Source organism: Aquarana catesbeiana, linkage group LG01 (genome assembly GCF_042186555.1).
Source record: "Aquarana catesbeiana isolate 2022-GZ linkage group LG01, ASM4218655v1, whole genome shotgun sequence".
Taxonomy (NCBI): Eukaryota; Metazoa; Chordata; class Amphibia; order Anura; family Ranidae; genus Aquarana; species Aquarana catesbeiana.
Genome location: NC_133324.1, coordinates 7,614,596 through 7,633,876, shown reverse-complemented (window position 1 = coordinate 7,633,876; position 19,281 = coordinate 7,614,596). Strand labels below are relative to the sequence as shown.

At 41.8% G+C, this 19,281-nt stretch overlaps 1 protein-coding gene across 1 annotated transcript in view; it reads right to left on the bottom strand.

Moving 5' to 3' along the window:
• The window catches only part of LOC141124122 (uncharacterized), a 67,097-nt gene extending 48,899 nt beyond the window's left edge, over nt 1–18,198 (bottom strand). The window contains exons 1-3 of the mRNA XM_073612200.1: nt 18,090–18,198; nt 17,739–17,868; nt 16,064–16,100 (exon numbers count right to left, since the gene is read on the bottom strand). Coding sequence (XP_073468301.1) covers nt 16,064–16,100; nt 17,739–17,868; nt 18,090–18,198 — 276 coding nt within the window. The remainder of the gene's footprint in view (nt 1–16,063; nt 16,101–17,738; nt 17,869–18,089) is intronic.
• Nucleotides 18,199–19,281: the final 1,083 nt, after the last annotated feature.

The following is a 19,281-nucleotide window of genomic DNA, read 5'->3' as shown; positions in this document are numbered from 1 at the left end:
TGCCCAAAGACCAGAGAGTTTTTTGTGATTCGGCACTGCATCGCTTCAACTGACAATTTCGTGGTCATGTGACATTGCTCTCAAACAAAATTGACGTCCTTTTTTCCCAACAAATAGAGCTTTCTTTTGGTGGTATTTGACCATCTCTGCGGTTTTTATTTTTTGCGCTATGAACAAAAAAAGAGCGACGATTTTGAAAAAAACACAATATTTTTTACTTTTTGCTATAATAAATATCTCCCAAAAATATATAAAAAAACAATTTTTTTTCCTCAGTTTAGGCTGATACGTATTCTTCTACATATTTTTGATTAAAAAAATTGCAATAAGCATTTATTGATTGGTTTGCGCAAAAGTTATAGCGTCTACAAAATAGGGAAAAGTTTTATGACATTTTTATTAATATTTTTTTTTTCTAGTAATGGTGACGATTTGCGATTTTTATCATGACTGCGACATTGCGGCGGACAGATCGGACACTTTTGGGGCTATTTTGGGACCATTCACATTTATACAGCGATCAGTGTGATTAAAAATGCACTGATTACTGTGTAAATGTGACTGGCAGTGAAGGGGTTAACCACTAGGTGGTGCTGTAGGGGTTAAGTGTGTCCTAGGGAGTGATTCTAACTGCAGGGGGGATGGGCTGTGTGTGACATGACACTGATTACCGCTCCCGATTACAGGGAGCTGTGATCAGTGTCCTGTCACTAGGCAGAACGGGGAAATGCTTGTTTACATCAGCATTTCCTTGTTCTTCCTCTCCCTGAGACGATTGAGGGTATCCCCATGGACTCGACCCACAATCACACTCACGGAGCTTGCGGCGGGTGCGCGTGTGCGCCCACAATGCCGCGTCTTAAAGGGCAATGTACAGGTATATTTATATGCCTTACGTGCCCTTCTGCCGACGTATATCGGCGTGAGCCGGTCGGCAAGGGGCTAAACAAATGGAATGGAATAGATTAATAATAATAAAACATTTTTATTATTATTATTTATTATTATTAGATCATTACATTCCATTCGTTTAGATACAGCATTCGTTATTTTGGATAATACGTAACTTCAGATAAATTTGTATTTGTTGCGTTCACGAACAGCCAAATTTGAAAGGAAATTCCAATACCTATAATTTAATAGTTAGTAATAGTTCAGTTATTGTTAGTTATTATTTCAGATTTTCTGGTTTTTGAATTTTTGGATTTTCATTCTTTAGAATTTTCAGATTTTTATTTTTATTCGCGGATTTTCGAACTTTCGAAATTTTCACATTTCCGAATTTCGAATTTTCGAATTTCCAAAATTTTCAAAATTCAGAAATTTTAAATTTCCTTATCTCGAATTTCCAAATTTCCGAAATTTTTAATTTTCGAAAATTCAAATTTCCTAACTTCGAATTTCCGAAATGTCGAAATTTTGAATTTCCGAAGTCCTGAAATCTCCGAAATTCGATATTCGGGAATCTGTAAAAATCCGAAAAATTGGAAATTGAAAGATTCGGAAATTTTGGAAATTAACAAATTTGTCAAAAAACGGATTCGGAACTAAACATCAGCTGTGCAGCTTCAGAGCACTAATGAGGAAATCTGCTGGGCCAGTATCCCTTTAGACATATTCCTATTGGAAATATCTCACCAAAAATGAAACTTTTGTTGCAGGTGATGCCTGAAATCTGATTTGTTTCTTATGTAAACATCTGGGAAAAATTGGTGAGTAGGGATGAGCTTCGAGTTCGAGTCGAACTCATGTTCGACTCGAACATTGGCTGTTCGCAAGTTCGCCGAACAGCGAACAATTTGGGGTGTTCGCGGCAAATTCGAATGCCGCAGAACACCCTTTAAAAGTCTATGGGAGAAATCAAAAGTGCTAATTTTAAAGGCTTATATGCAAGTTATTGTCATAAAAAGTGTTTGGGGACCTGGGTCCTGCCCCAGGGGACATGGATCAATGCAAAAAAAAGTTTTAAAACGGCCATTTTTTCAGGAGCAGTGATTTTAATAATGCTTAAAGTCAAACAATAAAAATGTAATATCCCTTTAAATTTCGTACCTGGGGGGTGTCTATAGTATGCCTGTAAAGGGGCGCATGTTTCCCGTGTTTAGAACAGTCTGACAGCAAAATGACATTTCGAAGGAAAAAAGCCATTTAAAACTACTCGCGGCTATTGCATTGCCGGTCCGACAATACACATAGAAGTTCATTGATAAAAACGGCATGGGAATTCCCCACAGGGGAACCCCGAACCAAAATTAAAAAAAAAAATAATGTGGGGGTCCCCCTAAATTCTATACCAGGCCCTTCAGGTCTGGTATGGATATTAAGGGGAACCCCTGCCAATTTTTTTTTAAAAAATGACGTGGGGGTCCCCCAAAATTCCATACCAGACCCTTCAGGTCTGGTATGGAATTTAAGGGGAACCCCGCGCCAAAAAAAAAACGGCGTGGGGTCCCCCCAAAAATCCATACCAGACCCTTATCCGAGCACGCAACCTGGCAGGCCGCAGAAAAAGAGGGGGGAAGAGAGAGCGCCCCCCTCCTGAACTGTACCAGGCCACATGCCCTCAACATTGGGAGGGTGCTCTGGGGTAGCCCCCCAAAACACCTTGTCCCCATGTTGATGAGGACAAGGGCCTCATCCCCACAACCCTGGCCGATGGTTGTGGGGGTCTGCGGGCGGGGGGCTTATCGGAATCTGGAAGCCCCCTTTAACAAGGGGACCCCCAGATCCCGCCCCCCCTGTGTGAAATGGTAAGTCCCGTCAAGTCACCGTGCGTCAGAGGGGGCGGGGTCACCGGGTGGCCCTGCCCCCCGTTATTTAAGAACCGTCAGAAGAGGAGATGACGTCACACAGCGGGAGCCTCCCTCCATGCCAGCATGGATGCGGAGCGGCCCGGAGAAGAAAATGAAGAAGAGAAGAAGAGAAGAAAAGAAGCAGATGAAGAAGAAGATGACGAAGAGAAGAAGATGAAGAGAAGAGCGGGAGCCTCCCTCCATGCCATGGGTGCAGAGCGGCCCGAGGAGAAGAAGATAGAAGACGCCGCGGAGGAGATGCTGGACGAGAACGCTGGAGGAAGAACCAGAAGAGCCAGAAGAACCAGAAGAAGATGAAGGAAGATAGAAGAAAGAAGAAGCATTTAAATAAGGGAATTGCATTTTTGACAGTTTTTTAGTGAAATGGTAGGGGTACTTTTGTACCCCCTTACCATTTCACACAGGGGGGAGCCGGGATCTGGGGGTCCCCTTGTTAAAGGAGGCTTCCAGATTCCGATAAGCCCCCCGCCCGCAGACCCCCACAACCACCGACCAGGGTTGTGGGGATGAGGCCCTTGTCCTCATCAACATGGGGACAAGGTGTTTTGGGGGGCTACCCCAAAGCACCCTCCCAATGTTGAGGGCATGTAGCCTGGTACGGTTCAGGAGGGGGGGCGCTCCGTCGTCCCCCCTCTTTTCCTGCGGCCTGCCAGGTTGCGTGCTCAGATAAGGGTCTGGTATGGATTCTTGGGGGCACCCCACACCGTTTTTTTTTTTTTTTTTGGCGCGGGGTTCCCCTTAAAATCCATACCAGACCTGAAGGGTCTGGTATGGAATTTAGGGGGACCCCCACGTCATTTTTTTTTTAAATTTTGGCCGGGGTTCCCCTTAATATCCATACCAGACCTGAAGGGCCTGGTATGGAATTTATGGGGACCCCCACGTCATTTTTTTTTAAATTTTGGTTCGGGGTTCCCCTGTGGGGAATTCCCATGCTGTTTTTATCAATGAACTTCTATGTGTATTGTCGGACCCGCAATGCAATAGCCGCGAGTAGTTTTAAATTACTTTTTTCCTTCGAAATGTCATTTTGCTGTCAGACTGTTCTAAACACGGGAAACATGCGCCCCTTTACAGGCATACTATAGACACCCCCAAGCTACGAAATTTAAAGGGATATTACACTTTTATTGTTTGACTTTAAGCATTATTAAAATCACTGCTCCCGAAAAAACTGACATTTTTAAAACTTTTTTTTGGATTGATCCATGTCCCCTGGGGCAGGACCCGGGTCCCCAAACACTTTTTATGACAATAACTTGCATATAAGCCTTTAAAATTAGCACTTTTGATTATTCATGTTCGTGTCCCATAGACTTTAATGGTGTTCGCGTGTTCGAACAAACTTTTTTCCTGTTTGCATGTTCTGGTGCGAACCGAACAGGGGGGTGTTTGGCTCATCCCTATTGGTGAGCCAATCACACAAGCATGAAATGATGTTTCTGGGGAATGGTCAGTACACACTCTGTGTACAGAACTACTCCAGGTGGCCATATTGTATTCTCAGAAAATTACAGGGGCTGCAGATAGAAAAGGAAAGGTTTTTTTAAAAAAAACATTCAATTACAATATGATTAGTGTCGCAATTATATGAGCTATATTATTTTTTCTTTGTTTGCTATTTCCCCCCCCCGCATGAAAGTGGAGTTACCCTTTAATCACTTATGGACCGCCCGCAGTTGTTATACGTCGGCACTTTGAAGAGGGATCATGTTTTTATGGTAGCAGCTATCTGCCATAACCCCGGTATCCTCTTCTTCAGCAGGTGGTCCGCTTCAAGATAAAAGTGGTCTCTGCGGTGTATACAATTGAATAAATAACTCTATATTTAGGATGTTATCTGGTTTATAAACCAGAGGATTTCTGGAGACAGAAGTAGCAGAAGAACTGGCTCAGTAAAGCTTAATAAAGCAATGGACCCTGATGGTATTCATCCCAAAGTTCTAAGAGAACTTCGAGATAAAGTTGTTGGACCATTAACAGATCTTTTTAATCAATCTCTTCTAACAGTTCTCCATCACTGGCAGACAGATAATATTGTATCTATCCACAAAAAGGGAAGCAAGTTATAAGCTGGCAATTACAGGCCAATGAGTTTAACATCAATTGTAGTCAAGGTAATGAAATAATTCCTGAAGAGAAGGATCATTGATCGCCTAAAAATACATAGCTTGCAGGACGCAAAGCAGCATGGCTTTACTGAGGGCAGATCATGTCAGAGTAATCTGATTGAAAAGGAAAGGTATTTTTTTTAATAACATTCAATTACAATATGATTAGTGTCGCAGTTATATGCACTATATTATTTTTTTTGTTTGCTATTCCACCCCCCCATGAAAGTGGAGTTACCCTTTAACCACTTACGGACCGCCCGCAGTTATACATCGGCACTTTGAAGAGGGATAACGTTGTTATGGTAGCAGCTATCTGCCATAACCCCGGTATTTTCTTCTTCAGCAGGTGGTCCACTTCAAGATAAAAGTGGTCTCTGCGGAGGATATGCCGCAAGATCACTTTTATCGGTGGCGGGAGAGGGCTCCCCTCCCGCCGCTCTCTGATGCCCTACAGAGCCGCCGGCAGCATCGGAGGTGATAAGATCTTCTCCCTTGCAGTGTGTGGAGACGAGTGAGGGGAAGATGGCCCCCACCCATCTCCATATCACTGCAGGGCGGAAGCGATGTCAAAACATCACCTCCACCCATAGCTCTTAAAGGAACATTTTTTTTATAATTTTTTTTAGAATGACAATTTTTTTATTGCATTTTAGTGTAAATATGAGATCTGAGGTCTTTTTGAAAATTGCATTCTTCCCTTTATATTAACCCTCCCTCTTAATTAACCTCTGATCATTTCTAAAATTGTTGGGGAACTGTAAGCTTGGGCCGACCTCCCTCTCACCTTCCTTGGAAGGTGCCACCTTTTCAAAATGGTTAGTTTTCCCAAGCTCCTCTATCCGCTCCAGACCATTCATCTCCTACTACGACATAAAGACCTCAAGAAACTCCAGAAGTTCCTAACCACCTTCTTATGGCATGGTCGGCACCCACGTGTTTCCCTCCAAAAACTCTCCCATGACATGAGGGGGGTCAACCTCCTCAACATCAGAGTCTACAACCTCTCTTGTCTACATCTACAGTCTATATCCTATCTAATCAAACCCTTGCTATCTGGCCCATCCTCCTCCTGGAAAAGGACCTCCATTCCACAGAAGCATTAGAACGTATATTAAGTGGCTACAACACCACTTGCACTTTCATCACCAATGAGTTCTGAAGGGAGCAGCATTTCAAAATCCTGCACCACGTTCATATCCCCTTCTCGATATCCTCCTCCTCGCCAGATAGACAGCAGTGCCCGTGGTGTGGAGTGCCAAGACCGTCTCTGTACCATAGACTCTGGCTCTGTCCCCACGTCTCCTGCTTTTGGGACCAACTGAAGAACTTTGCTGCCATGGTCACAAGGCACCAACCATGCAAAGACCCTTTCAAACTGTTGTTTGGCTGTCGAAACAGATACCAAAGGCTCAGTGTGTGACTCTCCAATGTAACATAGCCTAGCTTGCTTCCTGCTTTATGAAAGTCAGGAGGGCCGAGGGGGCATGGCTAGCTGGCGCCGAAGATGGCCGCTTGAACTAACAGCTCCTCAGTGAGGGAGAACAACGGAGCATTTCTAGCCTGTCAGGCACAGCGGACCAGAGCCATCTCTACTCAAGAGCTTCAGCACGAACTGTCCTACGATGTCCCGTAAACGAATGGGAGATCACCAGCGCAAAAAGCTCACTACCTTCCTGTTCCCATTGCACCGCGGGAGGCTTACACAGATCTCCCAGATGAACATCAGGGAGAAATGGGCATATCAGCTCTCCCCCTGTCCCCCATACAAGGCACAGAGACAGATCCCCTTACTAATAGCCCAGCCAAAGCCAGGATGAGGATGGATGAACCCCTCCCACGGCAGCCCCATGCAGCATCTACAGCCCAGGCTTTCAATCCGCTTCAATCTAACTAGGCCTTGCACAGCTCCATGGCTTCCTTCCCCACCTCAGGGCAACAAGTTATAGATACTACTCTAAAATATATGCTCATGCCCCTGCAAACATCTTTGATGACAGATCTCTCCTCTCTGTTTCATAAAATCAATACGGATATGAGTGCGATAGATCAAAGGGTTACTACCATAGAAAAGGGCATGGCAGAATGTACAACCACAGTAAATGATCTGATTGACACTCATGAGGATGTGAAGGATGAGCAGGAATGGGTCCGGGCCAAGCTGGCCGATTTAGAGGACCGTTCCAGACGTAACAACGTGAAGCTGAGGGAGGTCCCTGAGAATATACCGCCAGCAGACCTGCCAAAACACGCCAGAGATCTTTTACACATCATTCTACCAGATGCTTCGCCCAGAGACATTATCATTGACAGGATACATAGAATAGCGAAGCCCTCCCACTTAGCGGCAACAGTGCCACGGGACATACTCATGCGAGTACACTTCTTTCACATAAAAGAGAAACTGAAGTATGAAGCAAGGAATAAATCACCGTTGCCCCGCCCGTATGATGGAGTTCAGATATTCCCAGCCCAGACCTCTCCAAGTACACGCTTCAGCTCAGGAGGAATCTGAATCCTATTACCAAAGGCCTCCACAATCACAAAATCATGTACAAGTGGCGATATCCTGCGACACTCCTCATCACGAAAAATGGCGCCACTCACATCGTCAGTGACCTGCAGAAAGGAATACAGCTATTACACGAATGGGGCATAATCCTAGTACCCCCAGCAAATACTACACCACCTCTACCACAGCGCAAAACGCTACAACCTCGCCACTACCAAGGAACCAAAGGATATCAGTCCCAGATTTCTACCTGACCATGACAGGCTGACATCACCAATGATAATTCTCCCTCACTGCTCACTGTTCACTGTTGAACACTTAGTTCTTTCAACTTACTAACTCTTTCGCCCTACAGCAGCCTAGCTGATTTCAGCTTGTTTATAGGTTCACTCACGCCGCATCTATTCCTGTACTGCTCAAGTTACACCTAACAGGAAAGTTTTCAGTGGTATACCTGTTTTCTTTTTATTTTTTTCTGTTTTTGCAGCAATTCTGATGTGTTGTCTTTTCATCAGTTCCTGCTCTAAGCTCGCATCACCGTAGGTACCCCCACTTCGTGGACTCAACATCTCTGTACAAGTGAAATCTCTCTACAGCTCGCCTGCCACCACCTTACTGTAAGTGTTTACCATTTCATATCCCACTTCACAAACCACTGCAACCCAGTCATGCCGCTTAACATTCTATCACTTAACGCAAAGGGACTCAATCATCCAGCTAAAAGGCATTTCCTATGGCTCACTGCGGAAAAACTCCAAAGTGACATTATCTGTGTCCAAGAGACACACTTACTGCCCAAATCAACATCCCTCTGCTATAATAAAAAATACTCCAATATCTACAATTCTGATTACACGTCGAAGAAAAGAGGAGTCCTCATTGCTATTAAAAACAACATAGACTTCTGATTGACACAGGAGATTTCTGACCCTCAAGGTAGATGCTTAATTTTGCTCTGCACCATCAACAATGTCAAATATACTTTGTTAAATGTATATGCTCCCAACACCCAACAGATGTCATTTATACAGAAGACCATACGCAGAACACAAGAATCTAAACAAGGCCACCTACTTCTATGCGGTGACTTTAAACTGGTAGTTGATATACATATGGACACTACTTCTGCAGCGAAAAGAAGAGACTCCCCCCTGAGTCAATTCCTCACATCACAAGACTTATTTGATGTCTGGAGATGCCATCACGGGTCTGAAAAAGACTACACATACTTCTCTCCACACCACAAATTTTACTCGAGAATAGATATGTTTCTTATGGATAAATGGTTCTTACATTAAATCAGTACATCTGTAATCCACACCATGACGTGGTCAGACCACCCTCCCATAACAATCTCTATTTCTGACAATGCCCACCAGCGGAATACATTTCTCTAACAATTATGTATTGCAACACCCAACCTACTCCCAAGAAATTAAAGAGCATCTAAAAGAATACTTTGAACTTAACAGCGGATCGGTGGAGGACCCCGACATGGTGTGGAATGCCCATAAAGCTGTCGTTCCAGGTATCATATTGAAATTAAGCCATCTTTGTAAAAAAAAGAGGATGCAGCGTATTGACAATCTGACTTCTCTAATTGCCCAGGCTGAGACCCTGCATAAAACTGACCCAAATCCACAAAGACTGGCCCAGCTGCTGTCACTGCGACAAGAGTTGAGGACACTTCTTCTCAACTCCTTTGAACAAGTACAAAGGAAAATTAGAGCTACGTTCTATTCTACCTCCAATAAAGTGGGGGAAAAATTGGCACAGCGCTTGAAAGGGAGAAGGGCCAAGACTAAGATAACTCACATGACTCATCCGCACACTAAGCAGACACTGACTAATCCGCAAGACATAGCCAATGTGTTTAGCGACTATTATAGTGATCTCTATAATATCAACAGAGACTCATCCACGTCTCAACCCTCCCATGACGATATTGACGCATTCTTACAACAAATTACACTCCGCAAATTGTCAGACACGCAATTGGCCTTTGTGAATGAACCCTTCACTGACCAGGAAATTCTAGCAACAATAAATTTGCTTCCTCCTGGGAAAGCCCCTGGACCGGATGGACTAACAGGGGAGTATTGCCAGAAATACTCCAGTCAACTACTCCCATACCTATCTCAATTTTGCAATAACGCTGCCTCCTCTTCTAAACTCCCTAAAGAAACGTTAAATGCTATTATTGTAACACTCCCGAAACCAGGAAAGGAACCAACCTTCCCCCAAAACTTCCGTCCCATATCCCTTTTAAACTTGGATGTGAAAATTTATGCTAAAACTATAGCTAGGCACCTCCTAGAGATAATGCCAGAACTCATACATTTGGATCAGTCAGGTTTCACCAAAGGCAGACAGGCCCCTGATGCCACAAGACGTATGATCAATTTAATACATCATGCTGAGTCCAGCGGAATGCCTTCTCTGCTGCTTTCTTTAGACGCAGAGAAGGCGTTCGACAGGGTTCATTGGTTATATCTCCAAAAAGTACTCATCAAGTTTGGATTTAAAGACCACATCTATAGGGCCATTATGGCACTTTACACCAACCCATCTTTACAAGTTTACTCCACAGACATGCTGTCCCAACCTTTCAATATAACAAATGGTACACGTCAAGGATGCCCCTTGTTACCATTGATATTCAACTTACTAATGGAGCCCCTGGCAGAACACGTACGTTCGAACCCCCTAATCACAGGTCTGACAATAGGCAAAACTTCACATAAAATAAGTCTTTTCGCGGACGACGTCATCCTGATCCTGTCCAACCCAACAACCTCTTTAGTGGAAGCACACAAATTACTAGATTGGTTCGGAAAGGTCTCCTACTATAAACTCAACGCATCCAAATCACACATTTTAGATCTCAAACTTGACGCCACAACAAAAATTTTGCTACAGACGCTATACCCGTTCTCCTGGCCAGACAGAAGTATCTCCTATCTAGGGATCCACCTTACTAGAACGGTCAAACACCTTTTCTCAGATAACTACAAACCTCTCCTTGCCAAACTACATTTAGACACCCAATCCATAACTAAACAGGAACTATCGTGGTCCGGGAGACTTGCAGCTTTTAAAATGCTCCATTTACCACAAATCCTCTACCTATTCAGAACGCTCCCTAATTCCATACCAAAATACTTCTTTAAATCTCTCCAAACTTTATTCAATAAAAGTATATGGAAAGGGTCTAAACCCAGGTGTGCACACTCTAAACTTCTGAAACATAAATCAGCGGGGGGTTCAGGAACTATAGATTTTGAGGACTATTACACTGCTTCATTGCTAGATCAACTTACTGAATGGTTCCGCCCATATCCTGCTAAATTATGGATGAAAATAGAAACTCTGTCGTGGGTACATCCAAATTTAAAAGAGTGGTTAATGAGCATTCCCTTGGGAAATAAAATTCCTTCGGCGCTACCCCCACCATGATAGCTTCAGCTAAAGCTTGGACCACCTTGATCCATGAAAACGTCAAACACTCCACCAACCCAGGGATACCGATCCCTATAGAATCTTTCCAGCATCTATCACCAGACTTATCCCTGTCCAGATGGCCCAAATATGGAATAGTACACATCCATAATCTTCTCAGAGAATCCCACATAAAATCCTTTCAACTCCTCCAAAGTGAATTTAAACTGCCTTCTACTGAGTTTTTTACTTACATCAGAGTCAAACATTGCCTTAAACAGATCCAATTACCTCTTTACGGGGTCCTCCCAAAGGCTTGGGAACAACTAAACAACACCTCTCACAAAACTAAAGGAATATCTCTCTTTTATAACATACTTCATCAGAAACTCCAATTCGTCAAGTCATCTCCCCACATTCATTGGGAGCACGACTTGGGGAATACATACACAAACTACCAATGGCAACTAACACTACGGTCTATTTACAAAGCCACTAAATGCTCTACACTCTGGGAAATAACCCAAAAAATGTCTCTGAGATGGTATCTAACCCCATCAAAATTGGCATTGTTCAACTCAAACACTAATGACACCTGTTGGAGATGTAACTCGGCCAAAGGGGATATATTCCACATAATGTGGGAATGCAATTCTATCCAAACATATTGGAAAACTACCTTTCATATTCTATCGGACATATCCAATCACCACATACCCCCTACGCCTGACTTAGCAATTTTAAACCTAGACCATAGACCAGATACCCCAACCTGCCAGACACGTGGTTACACACATTCTATTAGCCGCTAGATTGAGCATAACTAGATTATGGAAAACAATCAGGGCCCCAACCATAGAACACACCTTAGACTTGGTAAACCTACACTACGGTTACAAAATGACCATGGCATCTAGTGGTGACTACTTCCTTAAACATAAGATCAAGTGGTCACCATGGGAAAGGTGGGCAGGAGACAAAAAATGTCTTTAACAGAGTTGTAACTCAGTTGATCCAGACATGATACGGTAACAAGTTAGAATTCAATTGTATACTCACTGTTGGAATATAGGTTATATACGATTATACCATCACATTGCCCTCAGGCAACAAAAGAGATCGCATTTGGGGTTCCTGGGGACAATTACAATACATCTATATGAAATCCTATATTTACTGCATAAGTCTTGATATAAAATCTTCCTGTTAGCAGTTTTACTTATATATTTCTGTTCATTAATTAATATGCGATTTCCAGTGATCACGTACAATGTATTAAGTAGTAAAGTGCTTGTGCGCATACCAAAAAACTATTATTATTATTATTATTATTATTCAGGATTTATATAGCGCCAACAGTTTACGCAGCGCTTTACAATATAATATAATATAAAAACTATTATAACAGTTATTATTTTAAGGCAAAGGCAACTAAAGAGTTAATAAATAAAGCTGCCAGCATAAGGATGTTCTCACACCAAGAAGGGAAAAATAAAAAAAAATTAATTATGTGGCGCTTTTAAAAGATCAAGTAGGTAATTACCGAATAAACTTGTAAAGCAATAAATTATTTAGAAAATTCATAAAAGAAAATCCAAATACTTCTTGTTTAATGTTAATCTTTCATAATCATGCGTAACTAAAGGTTATAATAAACCATTGTTACATCACAGAAATGAGCAATGGAGTTTTTGCACAAACTTGAAAAATATTTTATTCCAGAAGGGAAACACTGGGTAAAAAGAAGGGGGGGGGGTAAAAATTCCTCCAAACAATATAATTAATCAACACAACACAAAAACATAAATTCAAAAAAAATTGAAACACTGTATCGTGTATAAAAGTGCAGAGTGCATAAAGGTGCAAGAATCATAAACGTGATGTATCTTCACATGCTAATAATATAATATATATACATGTATTCTGTGCAAGCATCTGATAAATAAGCAAATCAAAAGCTAAATGTGACAAATTGAAACATCTCACAAAAAGTGGAAGAAATAAAAAGTTCAAATACAGTTCCACCAACAATATGTGAAAAGAAAAAGTCCAAAGAACCAAAAAAAACAGTCTTGAATAGAGAACACACAGATTCTTCAATGAACACAGCCCATATATGATCCAATCCAAATCGTGCCAATCCCGATTGCAGTGTTGTGAAAAAGAAACTGATCATAAAGTGCCCAGTGCCGACAATCAATCAAACATATGTGTATAATTGTGGTTCCCCCAGCCTCTCACCTTCAGGCTGAGCGATAATCAGCCCAGTAAACAATTACAGATGGTTTCAGCAGTTTTCACGATCCCCCCCTATGCTGGTTCCCCTAGGGATCTTTAAACATGGACCGCCTTCCGCTCTTGGATCACTCAGAGTTTCAGCCCAGCAATATAAAACACAGGGGGAAATACTCCATTGTGTAGTATTTAAAACCAAGAATTTTATTCCAAATATTGCACTTACATAACAGAACTCTTTAAAAAACGCCAGAGCACAATGAATAACTACCCGATCCGGCCGTGATCGGGGAGCCGAATGAAGCCCGCCTCTCTTCCCTGGCGCGTTGCGTGACCGTCACGTCACTTTCTCGTGAAAACTGCTGAAACCATCTGTAATTGTTTACTGGGCTGATTATCGCTCAGCCTGAAGGTGAGAGGCTGGGGGAACCACAATTATACACATATGTTTGATTGATTGTCGGCACTGGGCACTTTATGATCAGTTTCTTTTTCACAACACTGCAATCGGGATTGGCACGATTTGGATTGGATGATATATGGGCTGTGTTCATTGAAGAATCTGTGTGTTCTCTATTCAAGACTGTTTTTTTGGTTCTTTGGACTTTTTCTTTTCACATATTGTTGGTGGAACTTTTTATTTCTTCCACTTTTTGTGAGATGTTTCAATTTGTCACATTTAGCTTTTGATTTGCTTATTAATCAGATGCTTGCACAGAATACATGTATATATATTATATTATTAGCATGTGAAGATACATCACGTTTATGATTCTTGCACCTTTATGCACTCTGCACTTTTATACACGAAACAGTGTTTCAGTTTTTTTTGAATTTATGTTTTTGTGTTGTGTTGATTAAGTATATTGTTTGGAGGAATTTTTACCCCCCCTTCTTTTTACCCAGTGTTTCCCTTCTGGAATAAAATATTTTTCAGGTTTGTGCAAAAACTCCATTGCTCATTTCTGTGATGTAACAATGGTTTATTATAACCTTTAGTTACGCATGATTATGAAAGATTAACATTAAACAAGAAGTATTTGGATTTTCTTTTATGAATTTTTTAAATAATTTATTGCTTTACAAGTTTATTCGGTAATTACCTACTTGATCTTTTAAAAGCGCCGCATAATTTATATTTTTCATTTTTCACGTACAATGTATACATTGTCTTTATCTGTACCTGATATAAAATAATAAAAATCTATTGAAGAAAAAAAAAAAAGAAAGTCAGGAGGGCCATCCTAAAGCAGTGGACCTCCACTACCCTACAAACCATTACTGATGTGAAAGTGGATCTGCTGAGCCTGCTACGCAAAGATAAACTAGACGTTGTCCTGTCACACCATGCCAACTCGTCATGCTTCCTTAACAAATGTCATCTATACATCTCCAGGATTCAGCCTACCTTGGATCTATCAACCTCTGGTCTCCCACCTCTGGACTCTAGTTCTACCCAGCTTCCCATTCCATTTCCTCCAGACTGATGCCATGAATTTACCCTTTCGTCCACCCACCCAATTGGATTATGTGCATTTTGGGTTCAGCTTGTCTCACAGTTAGGTGTTCTCATATTTATTGTTTGCATTATTATGTCATAATGCTACCTACTTACTTGGTTTGCCCTCATTTTGGTTAATGGTTGACATTGCCTGAGCCCAGTGCTGTCCCTTATCATGAAAACTCCTGGATATTTGACTCCTTTCCTCTCCCCTTCTTTATATCACCCCCTTCCCCCCTTTTTTCCTCACTCCCCCTTCCTTCCCTTCACCCTTCCTCCTCGCACTGGCATAACTCAGTATGCCATTGCCCTCTGTTATGTTATGCGTCTTTATATTAGCCTACCTTTTAATGCTTGTCATTGTTGCTAAGTCTTTTGAAGTTGTTGTTTGGAAAACCCAATAAAGTTCCTTCATTAAAAAAAACAGAAGCACCGGTATAGGTAGACTGGAACAGTCCATGGTTCATGACTGGGGGCCATGAAATAGAATGAGCACAGGTAAAGACAGATTGGAACAGTTCATGGTTAATGGCTGGGGACCATGAAGTAGATTGAGCATAGGTAAAAGCAGACTGGTACAGGCCACAGTTCATAACTGGGCAATATGAAGCAGTTTTGCACAGAAACAAAGCTCTACTTACTGGATCCTGGTACACAGAGAGCCATTCAACCCATTCAATCCATAGGGCTCCAGAGGTAAGCAGCTCCCTCCTCTCAGCTCACAGATCCATTTCCACAGGGGAGAAAATACGTTCTCCTCAGGGCTCCACACTATTTAACAGCAGCCCAACCACCATCTGGACATACCTCCACAGAGATTGGCTAGGCCCTGCTCAATATTCAGGCTGGTCATTTGAATGTTCCCTCCCAAAGTTCCAGAAAAAAACTTCTTGGGGGGGGGGTTGTTAAACTCTCAGCCTGTGAAGCTCTGAACAAACCAGACTGAACAACCACTGTTCCTGTGATTACAGCAGCAGTCCAAACTAAGTTTGCCAAGCAGCTTAGCAAAGAGTGAGCTGCATTTAATAAGGCTCGGGAGTTGGTAAGGGTTGGGACCTCTTTTAGGTTATTACTGTTAGTACAAGTTCCTCATTAGAAGTTTCTAACTTCCATCCCAGGTGACCTTCCATGTGGCAAGTTGTTACCAATACAAATAGTAAGGATGAATCTCCCCAGCAGGGAAACAATGCAATAAAACCTGAAAGAGATTCTAGCCATTGTCACCTATCAGAAAAAAAAAAAAAATTGTAAGAAGGAAAAAAAAATATTATTGTAAGATCTTCTGACCTCCATCCCGTGTCTGAACATTACAAGTCCCAATCTGTGCAGCACTGCCACCTGCCATATATGTCAGTACCTCATTACAATCTATACCAAGCTTAGAAAACACATTGATGATGCTGATTAGATTCACATATTTTCAAAAAAGTTCCCCTCAATAAATAGAACTTACGTCAACCGAGAACCCATTCTTATTCTTGCCGATAAATCTGATGGAAGAGAAAACACAACTATCACCTTCTGTGAGGATTAGGAATCTTATAAATTTCATATATTCTGGCCTGGATTTCCCTGGACCTACTACCACAAGCCATGATTTCAACACTTGTACTAATAGAAGATACCAGTGGTATGTCAATTGGATAGATGGCTCTATATTTAGGATGTATCCGGTCTAAAAACCAGAGGCTCTGGGTGGACAGTTGAATAAATAGCTCTATATTTAGGATGTTATCTGGTCTATAAACCAGAGGATTTCTGGAGACAGAGGTAGCAGAAGAACTGGCTCAGTTAAACTTAATAAAGCAATGGGCCCTGATGGTATTCATCCCAAAGTTCTAAGAGATCTTTGAGATAAAGTTGTTGGACCATTAACAGATCTTTTTAATCAAACTCTTCTAACAGCAGTTCCCCATCACTGGTGGACAGCTAATATTGTATCTATCCACAGAAAGGGAATCAAGTTATAAGCTGGCAATTACAGGCCAATGAGTTTAACATCAGTTGTAGTCAAGGTAATGGAATAATTCCTGAAGAGAAGGATCATTGATCACCTAAAAATACATAGCTTGCTGGACTCAAAACACCATGGCTTTACTGAGGGCAGATCATGTCAGAGTAATCTGATTGAAGTGTTTGACTATACTACCAGTGTTTTGGACCAGGGTGGTGCTGTAGACATATCGGCATATCTTGATTTCAGCAAGGCATTAGATACAGTTCCACATAAGGATCTAATACAAAAGTTGTACAAGCTAGGACTTAAACTTTGGGTGGTTCAGTGGATATGCATCTGGCTAAAGGATAGAACCCAGAGTGTGGTTGTAAATGTGGTTCACTCAGAACAGAGACCAGTCACTAGTGGGCTACCACGAAGCTCTAGATGGACAGTTGAATAAATAGTTCTATATTTAGATGTATCTGGTCTATAAACCAGAGGCTCTGGATGGACAGTTGGATAAATGGTTCTATATTTAGGATGTATCTGACCTATAAACCAGAGGCTCTGGATGGACATTTGGATAAATGGCTCTATATTAAGATGTATACAGTCTATAAACCAGAGGCTCTGGATGGACAGTTGGATAAATGGTTCTATATTTAGGATGTATCTGACCTATAAACCAGAGGCTCTGGATGGACATTTGGATAAATGGAATGGCTCTATATTAAGATGTATACAGTCTATAAACCAGAGGCTGTGGATGGACAGCTGGATAAATGGCTCTATATTTAGGATGTATCTGACCTATAAACCAGAGGCTCTGGATGGACAGTTTGATAAATGGTTCTATATTTAGGATATATGTGACCTATAAACCAGAGGCTCTAGATGATCAGTTGTATAAATGGCTCTATATTTAGGATGTATCTGGTCTATAAACCAGAGGCTCTAGATGGAAAGTTGGATAAATAGTTCTATATTTAGGATATATCCGGTCTATAAACCAGAGGCTCTGGAGGGACAGGTGGATAGATGGCTCTATATTTATCTGGTCTATAAATCAGAGGCTCTGGAAGGGCAGTTGGATAGATGGCTCTGTATTTAGAATGTATTTGTTCTGGATGGACTGGTTACCAGTGAAGTGATGGAGAAAATGCTGACTTTAGTACATTAGAACACTCACATCTTACGAGGATTGAAGTCAGTCGTAATTTTGGAGATCAGAATTTCACCACAGCAGTTTATTGTGCTTTCGGTCTGTAAAAAATAGAAAGTCATCAGATTATTACCTGAACTCAGAGTCAGGCAGTTTTCTTCAATAAAAAGGCATAATTATTGGCAGGGGTCACAGGTTTCTATGAGGATTACAAAAGTTGGGAAGGCTGGTACAGTGTGAAAAACCCTTCAAGATGTCTATAAAACAAAAACTGTGAAGCTCAGAAACTACAGGGTGGTTTTTATCAGCAATTCACAGTTTTTATGAATGCAATGGTCCAAATAGTCCTACTCCTTTGTCCTACTCTAAGACACTCACCCTCAACTGGGGAGAAATATCCCAGAGATATTTTGGATACAGCTCTCCCCTTCAGCTCCCTCTCCATTAATCCGTCTCGCAAGCCATCAACATCGGCACACAGATCCATGAGGATGGACTCAGACTCGGTATTGAGTACTTGCAGTTTACAACAAATGCCTAAAATGTCCGATCTCCAGTCAAACGCTTCTCACAAAAAAAAAAAACACTGATGGGGGCCATTATCGACTTGAAGGAGAAACTAAGGGATGTAGCAGACCATCTGATGGTGGTTGAGTAGGCAGTGGGATGCCATGATGCAGACATACAGTAACTGCTAAGGGACCATTAGGGCCGGTTCACACTAGTGCGATGCCAGACATTGCATGCGATTCACACAGCATTGCTGTGCAGATCACATGTGTTGTCTGTGTGACGTGAATTCAGCCATTTAAACTGTATGGCCGAATTTGTATCACATTCAGATCAACCTTGGACCCTTTCTTTTTTGTCCGCACCAGAATTGGATGGCCTGGGTGTTCCCACCAATGTGATCTGATTCTGCAAATGGCGCTGCATTTTGCAGACTGATTGCGGGGTGTTATTAACTTCACATACACTCCGCAATTATTTTGCATGAACAGGTTTGAGATTTTAATGTGGTGCGGATTTGCAGCTAATTTGCACCGCTACTAGTGTGAACTGACTCTTAAAGTGTAACTCCACTTTTGATGAGAAAAAAAACCTTCCCCTCGGGGTGATCTCTGTACATTGCAAGGATTATAACAAACTTTGTTAAAGATTCCGACCTTCTGTTATTCTGAAGAATCCCTGTGTGTTCCTCTGTGCCTCTGTTCTGAGGAGTCTAATGGGAGAGCTTTCATAATAGACATGTGCACTGCCGAAAACATTTCTTCATTTTCTTTCCATTTCATTTGTTCTTTTTTGCTTGCTTTTTTCATAAATTAGAAAATTCTGAATTCGGAAATTCGCAAATTAGAAAAATTAAAATGTTCGGATTTTTTGAATTTCCTGTCAGGGCTGGGCTCAGCCCTTCCTTTTCTGAGCTTGCCGCTCAGCTTTCAGCTAATTGCCAGCTGCTATCTTTCCACAGTGACTCACCTATTGATGATATCCTGCTCGTCAGTCCTGCCTACTTAAGCCATCCAGCTCAGTTGTTCTCTGCCTTCACCTTGGTCAACATCACAGAGAC